The sequence below is a fragment of the Convolutriloba macropyga genome, unplaced genomic scaffold (assembly GCF_964194025.1).
Source record: "Convolutriloba macropyga unplaced genomic scaffold, txConMacr16.3 SCAFFOLD_1024, whole genome shotgun sequence".
In the NCBI taxonomy this organism is placed as follows: Eukaryota; Metazoa; Xenacoelomorpha; order Acoela; family Convolutidae; genus Convolutriloba; species Convolutriloba macropyga.
In genome coordinates this window covers 56,214-65,471 of record NW_027450841.1, presented here as the reverse complement: position 1 = coordinate 65,471, position 9,258 = coordinate 56,214, and the positions used below count along the sequence as shown (strand labels likewise).

General features: G+C 33.6%; 1 protein-coding gene across 1 annotated transcript; it reads left to right on the top strand.

The window, feature by feature from the left end:
- Positions 1-6,950: 6,950 nt before the first annotated feature.
- Positions 6,951-8,723, top strand: LOC142356197 (cholinesterase-like). The gene has a single exon (XM_075408151.1). The coding sequence runs from the start codon at positions 7,064-7,066 to the stop codon at positions 8,576-8,578; it is 1,515 nt and encodes a 504-aa protein (XP_075264266.1). The 5' UTR covers positions 6,951-7,063; the 3' UTR covers positions 8,579-8,723.
- The last annotated feature ends 535 nt before the right edge of the window (positions 8,724-9,258 follow it).

Here is a 9,258-nt window from a genome sequence, read left to right as displayed (position 1 = left end):
ACAATAACTCCATAAGGTTTCAAATTTTTAAGCAATTAAATGCAATCTTTATGCAAAATATCAACATAGTATAATTCTGCTACGTCTACATAGATCGTATCGGTCAAAAGTATGAGGGCTTTGAACGTTTTTCCCTAAAAATACCTGTCAAAAACTATCCTTTTTTTTTTGGGGGGGGGGGGTGAATTTTGAAGTAGCACAAAACTCATGTTTTAACAGTACCTTTTTTGATTTGACTAACAACAGTTGTAACACATATTTTTCCTGCTTAAGGCGTTCTTATTTCCAACGATATTTAGTTTTTTTTTAATAAAAGGCAAAAAGCGTCCGTCCACTATTTACGTAATTTCTTCACGCAGAAATACTCTTTTGACAGACAATTTGGGATCTGCAAACTGTGCTGTATTTATATGGAAGGCAAATGGTGTGTATAATACTGTGAGATATTAGCCAATTAAGCGGTTCTCCTATTCTACCATTTTGGACAGAAAATGCTCCCATTGAAGGTCATTTAATGCAATAGAGCTTGAGGCTGACACTTTGTGACAGATAAAAATTGGCCAAGATTAAAAAATACACATCTCGTGTGTGCGTGGATACGTGTTTCCAATTTCAATATACCAACTACTTAATGCAACACAGCAGATGAAAGTGGAACAGAGTAGCACAGAGTTCATATTTATCTAATTGCCATGTTGCTGTTGTTGTTTTTATAGTTCAGCTTCCAATTCAAGCTATTGTTCAGACATGATCAAAAATTTATATGCCCTGACCTGCATGAATGTTCTTGCATCAGCTTGATCCTTTTCTCAAAAAAATCCGGTGAGCATTCTCTGCATTGCCAAGCGTTTGAGTTAATTAATGCCAAATTTATCAGATTCCTGAAATTATGTTTTGAAAATTGCTTTAAAAAAATTGTCGTTTAGTCGACTTCTGTATTAGACGCTTTTGCGAGCATATCAAATAGAATAAACTGTGAAAGATTAGTCTTCTAAAGAGTTCAGTACTTCCATAAAGGCTGATTTTGTCCAGCCTATTTGTGGAAGAGCGGAAAATGGAAACTGGTCAAAAACCGGGCTTAAATTTGAGTAAATTTTCAGAGAACTAAAAAATAAAAAAAACTTTTAAACTGAAATTTTCAAAGTTCATCATACTTTTCTAATTTGTTAATTAAACATTTTAGCTCCCTTCAGAGCATTTCTCATATTTTTCAAGCTTTTTGGCAAACTTTTTAGTCATATTTAGTTCTTGTTGGCACAAGTCTTAAAATTGTAACAAAAACAAAAAAGTTGTGCAGCGTACTATTAAACAGAGAAGGTGAAGGCGTGGAAGCAATTAGTACCAAATTAGCTGAATGCTCAGCAGAAATGATTAACTAGCTTTGAGCAGAAGTAATTTTTATGTTTTCTTAGAAATTGCTTTGGCATGGTTGCCATTGTTTAAATACTGATATGATCAACTGGGATGAATACATTCATACAAAACGCATATATGGCTTCCATATTAGGAATACATAATTTCAAGTATGATCTTGCAATAATTATTAAGAACCATGTATGATCATAATGTGGTTGATAAGGTTCCTAATTTCAATTTTTCTTCTCTTTAAACTTTTTATTTATTGTTGGCGCTGCAAGTGCTTCACCAATGAAACGCTAAGTAGAGCTTAAAACGCTCACGTGGCATTTTAAAATGCCGAAAGTCTGCAATGCCAGAAGTCAAAATTCCAAAAGTTGCTACTTAGCCAGAAGTTGAATTTCGTTGACTTTCGCCATTTTAAAACGTGCGCTTTTCGTGTTTTAAGTAATGGTTAAGTGACCCTCCAGAAGTCACTTCGAAATTCTGACTTAATATCTCAAACCGCTTCGCGCTTCTCAGTAAACGCCAGAAGTTCTCAGTGACTTGAAGCAGAGTCACTTAACCATTACTTCGAAGTCGCAATCATTCTCGAAGACAAGAATTAACGAAAATTGGTTTGTTGTGATTTAAAATGAAAAACTGCGTCTTTAAGTTTAATTTTTGGCAATTGAGGGAATCTTGTAAACAACTACGTTCCGAATAAAGTGAAAAAAACAGCGCAGACGTATTGATGTGTTTGGGCGTTAACTATTTTAGAACAAAGAAAATGGTTTTTCCTTAACTTATCGTTTTTCAAAAAATCTGCAACACATACACATACACACACACATACACACACACACACACAAACACACACACGCACACACACACACATACATACACATAATTTCGCATACTTAAGCAGTCAGTTTAATTATAAAGATCAGAATTTTTTGTTTCCAGAAAAAAAACAAGTGTACACCACATATAAGTGGCCCTAAGACTAATTTCCATTTCTCTATAGAAGGCTTATATATATAAATATATATATATATATATATATATATATATATATATATATATATATATATATATATATATATTTAATGTTAGGTCTTCAGTGCAATTTTAAGGAACAGGAATCACTGTGCAAAAATCTCATGTCAGCTGAAATTTATTGCAACTCTTCTTCATTTTTTCCTATGAAATCTTTATATTAAATTGTATGGCTTTTAATTTTTTGGTGTCGGGGGCTACATGGATACTCGAGAAAAATGATCTGTTCTTATCTCAAACCACTTAAATTTTTGTTCAACTTAATACTGCTCTCAATGCTACGAAATTTTTCAAGCTCCTAGCTCAACGGACCTACTAAGTTCACATAACTCACAGAATTTATTAAGTTGATTGTTTTATTAGCTGCTATTTTCCCAAAAATTGACTGTTTAATTAGTAACAGAGGTCAACTCTACAGCTCATCGGCAACACAATTTCCCAATAATAGGCTCTCAACATTGAGATAGATTTACAAGCACTTTTTGTGGCTTGAAAAAAATTGAGACATCTAAATGCAAATTGATGTTTCCATAAATTTTAATCCAATGCTTGGATCAGTTAATATAATATGCATATATAAAGCATTACTGATTCATCTTGTTTATGTTTACTCAAAATCTACCTGTTGTTAGATTGTCATGTATCGAAATTGTCTCAGACTAAAGAGACAGATTATTAAATTCGATTATTTTTACGATACCGCAAAATATCCTCAACCTGTACATGTACCATTTTAGACGAAGCCAGTATTCTTTTCCTCTCCCCTAATGCTTCAATTGTTTAAACATGCTATTGCGGTCGCAAAATATTTTATGCTTTAAATAGCAATTCGAATGCAAATTGCCAAAAATAGTCATCTTACACGAATCGTCCCAATCAACCCCATCAAAACAATAATCGATCTGTGTGACACAACAGTTCTTGGAAATTTATACAAATGCTCTCTTTCTGATAAAATGTTACAGTAGGTTTTAAGTTTACAGTAAAGTTTTTAGTTTGTTTTCTGATTTTTCGACATTTAATCTAAATTGGCATCATTGTTAAAGCCAACCATAGCGTTACATGCATAAATAACTTTACCTTTCAAATCAAATGATTTTTGTGAATTCATGCAAAAATTATGTCATGTTTTGTCCAGATTGCCATCAAACGTAGACATTTTTGTAACCTTGACACAATGCATGTCCCGCCTGGTAATTTATCCGTAATGGAACCACCTCTTAAAAATGTCTGAGCCCATAAAGCGTTTCCGAGACTGCAATAAACCAGAATTTATAAAACGGCAATCTTTACAATTTCTGTCCGCTAATGTGCAATAATCAAACAGGCATATAGCTCGCTGTTCAAAAGCCTGACAAAAAACCAAATGAGGTCTAATAACGTATAATGACGTGGTATTATTGAGAACATAGTATATCCTTATATTCAATATAATGCTCTTTATCGATGGTTAAAATTGTTGAACTGATTTGACCAACGTTTAAATCTCACTTCAAACGGACTGTGAAATTACAAATAATTGGTGGACATTATTTGCAGAAAATGTGAACAATATCATTATTCTTTCAAAATGACTTAATTTCATTATTATCCATTAGTTTAATTAAAAATGTATCGTTTGATCCACGCTTTAATCATAAATCATGGACAATTTTGCTGAGACAAATTTAAACAAAATTGGGAGTTCGGATTTTCGTTTGTTCGTTTTCAGAATTTATGCAAATGTTTGCAAAAGTTTACTAAAGCGAATTGTGATAAATATTTGAACTCAAAACAGGTAAGTCAAAAAACAGGGGAAATTTGGATTTGACTTCTCATCGTTATAATAGAAAGCGGTTTCATAAACTAGTGTTTAATAGAACCAACAATTATAATATTATTTTAAATGATAAGAAAGATTATATTATTTTTTATAATTTTTTTATTTGAAAAAATATGTATAATAACATTTGTACAATTATTACAATTGCAAATTAATACCCGACGTAATTTTGTGTTTCATCATATTTTATATCGTCGCTCAACTCTTTGGCAGGTACTTTGTTCAGCTATCTCTGTAACACATTTTTAGTTGCGTTCGTTTGTCTTTTATTGTAGCACGGTTAAACTGTCCTTAATGCTGCCTATGGACAACTTACCACAGTGGTAGTGGCAATAATAAGGCTCGGTAATTTACGTTTGCACATAATGTTCCGAGCCCGCTCATCCACATTTTTGAATTAATTGTCTAACAAAGGAAGAGACAAATGGACCAAAACAAGCGAAAATCAAAAACTCAATGAAAAAGTGCTAGGAGAAAGTGTCGAAGCTATTAAAACCATATGCTATTCTCTGACACCTTCTTTATGTTCAATTAGGGGTCTTTTGAGAAATTTCAATATAAATATTTTGCAATTGCGATTTTTGCAAAAGACCATTAGTTCTCACACACTAATGAGGATTTTGAAATTTGTCATAAGGCCACAAGACTTCAAAAAAGCCAAAATTTTGAACAAATGTCCAAAAATCATAAAATTTTTTTGAAACTCGGAGCATCGGTGTCCTAAAAGCAAAAAAAATACCGGTAACCAGACAAAGTTTAAATTTAACAAAAAGAATTTTCAACAATGTGCAGACAAAAATGTTATTTAAGAATGTTAGGAATAAGGGAATTTTCATCAGAGGTATTATCCTACTTCCTTTGAAAAGGGTTTTTCGAATTCTCAACAACCATTAGGCATCAATTCGAAGCCTTAGGTAGTTTCACTTAATCCTCTTTAGGAAGCTAATTGTTTTTTTCAATTAACGAAGACAAGATATAGGTATAAAGGGTAGAAATATGGTACAAATACAGGCAAACACAAAAATCATCAAGACTTACGAAAGCGTGAAAGCCATAAAACGATGAGCGATGGATCCTTGAAAACAATATGAATGTTCACTGGGCTCCACATGGTCAGAACTGGGGGGTTTTCAGTGATGATACCGTGATCTAAACAGGTGCTTTTTCTCAATGATACGAGAAAAACTAGAAATATTTTGAAAAATTTAAAACTTAAAAAAGTGCTCTCCAATAGGTATAGTATGTTTTAGATTGTAAACTTCCCGATAAAACCAGAACTAGACCTGTTATTGTTGTTTCATTATTTTTGCTTCCTAAAATTGTTCATTATTTTGTTGTAAAGAACAATTTTGAAACAAGTTTTTGATGCAAAAAATCTTAATTTTAGTAAAAATGACTCTAAAAGTGAAAAAGTGAACAAATTGACACGCAAATATCAATTATTGACGAGGGTTTTAAACTTCGATAACCCCTTGAAAGAAATAACAAGAAATAAAAAATAGTTTAAAATTCTACGTTCGAATCGTTTTCTAATGAAACTCACAGTTCTGTACGATGAATATATCGTTCAGCAAAAATTGACTAAACAGAAAAAAAGTGAAAACCAATTTGAATGTATAGTTCCTCCCGTCACTAAGTAGGGTCGGAACAATACGGAAATTTGGAATAATAATATGAGTTAAATTGTTATTTAAAATATGAATAAAGATAACATTACAAGAAATAATGAAAATAGCGATCACAAAAGTATTACTAATTTAAAACTTTTTTGTTGTTTTAATGCTTAGTTTCTTTTGTTACATGATTTGTCATTTGATTTCAAAAGAGTTAAACGCACTTGAACGGTTGCTTTCAAATATATATTTTTTCGATTAAACAAAAATGTTTTGGACAACTGTACTTAAGACATTTAAGAGTCTGCTGAGTCCAATTATTAAGTGTGCAGTAGCTCTCAGCTTCATCAAATCGTTTCCTTTTTTCGCAAAATGTTTTTTTTTGTTTTTGATCAGTCATATGTTCTTCTTTGGAAAGCAAAAAAGGCGTTCTGGAATAAAGAATTTTTTAAATTCCAGTTGGAGATCTAAGACAGTTTATATGGACTAGCAAAGCACTGAAATTCTAGACTACTATCGTTAAGCACAAAAAAATATGTAAGTGACGATCATCGATGTCCGCGTCAATGTTTTAGATGTCCGCATCATTTAACTTGGTCGATTGAAATTGCACATAATAATTATGAGTGATGCCCGTAAAATCATTTTGTTCAGTTTTTTTGCCAGCTGATGTGTAAATTGTGGGCGAATTCATTTTGACCGTTTCCTCCAATTGTTTTTGTTGAGTTGAATTCTTTAATTGTTAATTATGAAAGGAAATTAGTGAATTTGAAGGAAAATAGAGCACTAAAATGAGGAACTGTGATCTTTCGCAAATGAATGGTACTTTTGTTATCTGTTTCCACGAACAAATTTCTGCTTTGCTTTCGATTTGCTTAAAAATACACACCATTCATTATGTTTAACGCAAGAAAACTGCACTAAATTCAATAAATGTTTGCTCAAAACATTACTTTGATTTTATTACTATATGGGAGGCGGGTGGGAGGGGGATGTATTAGGGCGGTAGGGCGTAATTTTTTTGTAGTTTCTTTAACTTTGACTAATTAAAGCCTACATAATGATTAATATGAATAAGTATTTTACTATAACGCGGCATTCGGCTTTGAACTAATCAAAAACGAACAAAAAAATGAAAGAACGAAATTTTTCCATTTGAATGTTGAAAGCAGGCAGAAATTTATTGTTCATTTCAGGAGATTGAATCCGTCATCAAACATGATCAAATGTGACTATGCCTTACAAAATTTATCGCATTTTTCCATTTGAAATTGATTTATTCCCGTTTGTTCTTCTCTTCTTTATCATTTCCTTACTTCCCGAAAAATACTCAGCACTTGAAAAGATTATGAATATTGAAGACTTCGGAGATATCCAAGGCGAGCAATTACGTAACACCCAGCAGTATTTAAACATACCCTATGCGAATCCTATCGGTGCCAAAACTTCGTCTCCACATGAACGCTTCTCCGCTCCGAAGCCATTCAAACGTCCACTTTACGAAAGCATCGTCAATTTTGGAGCTAACCGGTTCAAGTGTCACGGGTTGTATGCTAACGAACACGAAGATGAAGACTGCCTCCGACTTTCAGTCTGGACCCCGAACTACGCTTCAAAGGCTCGAATTTTGGTATTCCTCGACTCAAGGGATATCATGTACCACACTTGGGGTCAGGTACCAAACAACGCTCTACTTCAATCAGTGCTGTTGAACGGGAGCTTCTTAGCTTCATACTCCAAAGCGGTGGTCGCTGTTGCAAACTTCAGAAATGGCCCACAAGGATTTCTACAATTAGACAAACAACAATTTGGACGAAATATCGGACTGTCCGACGCAAAAATGGCGCTGAATTGGATTCAAAAACACGCTGAAAAGTTTGGCGGTGATGCTTCGCAATTGACCCTAATGGTCGCATCTTCTGGAGTTCCAATAGCTATCCAGCTTTTACTTGAAAATCCAGATCTAGCTCAGAAGTTAATTCTTCTTTCTGGAAATCCGTTATCTCGCCAGACAATGTTCAGAACAGAACGAACAACGGAAACTATGCTTTCAATGTTAAACTGCGAACGAAATGAGGATAACATTTACGAAGCAGCAAATGTTGCAAAATGTCTTCAAAAAGTGTCAACTTTAGATTTAAATAGGATAGCGAGAGAACTAAAACTATTCGACAACTTTTGGTCACCAGAATCGGAAAAATTAGTTCGGGAATCCTTATCACGTTTGCGTCGAATTGATATTTTAATAGGAATAAACATGAATATTGGAGGTTACTTCACTCATCAAGTTCATCCCAAGTTAGACTTCGAAAGACTTGATTTTTACACGACTGCCGATTTTGAAAACGACGTTAAAAACTTAATCTGCAGTGCCGAAAATTTGAACGGCATTCAATGCGACTTAATCAAACACGAATATTACCCCATCGATCAAAGCTCGGATGCGTTCACGCGTTACCAATTTGTATCATCGTTATTATTAGATAAAAAGTTAATTCTACCAATTAATGAGTTCTTAGGCAACCTTGACCAGTTTGGTTATAACAGGGCATATTTGTTCACACTTGACCGGGTTAGCCCGCTTGATTTGGCATTCGGGGCCCTACAGAATAACGAGTCGGCAATGGGTGCCGAGGTCCAGTACCTCTTTGGAATGCCCAACTCAGTGTTTGTCAACTGGGAAGCAACCGATAAGAAAATCATGGCTAAAATGCTGGACATGCTCAAGAAGTTTATTCACACCGGGTAAGTCTAATTTTCCAGGAACAATTTCAATAAAATTGTTACAATTGTTGCATTCGGTCTATTTTCTTTACAATTTAATGTGCTGAAATAGCGCTGATACTTTGATCAGGACAGGAACTATTTATTGTTCCGACCCCCACTTTAGTGGGGAGGAGGAACTATATACTCAACTGGGTTTTTTTGTTCAGTCAATTTTGGCCGATCGATATATTCATCGTAGAGAATTGTGAGTGGTATCATTGAAAAGCCCGTCCAGCGTAGAATACGGAATTAAAAATATTAAAAAATAAAAACATTCGACTGCTTTTGTTCACATTTTCAGTATCTTTTGCTAAAATTTGGCACAATTTCGCTAATAAAGTTCAAATAAATTAAAATCTTGAACGCCAGAGTGTTGTTGTTACCGTTACAGATAGAAGACGGTTGCTGAATTGTTCGATTGAAGTTTTTTTTGGCTAAAATTTTTGATAAAATTTTCAAAAATCAAAGTTTGCCAGACTTAGTGACCTAGAAACCTTAAAACAGACTCCCTTATCTCAAAGAGAGCGCTAGTTGCAATTAGGTGCCGTATGAAAGTCTTCTGGAATTAAAAGCTTGCCGTTTTTTGCAGATTTAACTCGATAATTATAAAAAATGTAAAGTAGTTTTTTTAATATTTGAAGAATTCCTCACAACAATTGGTAT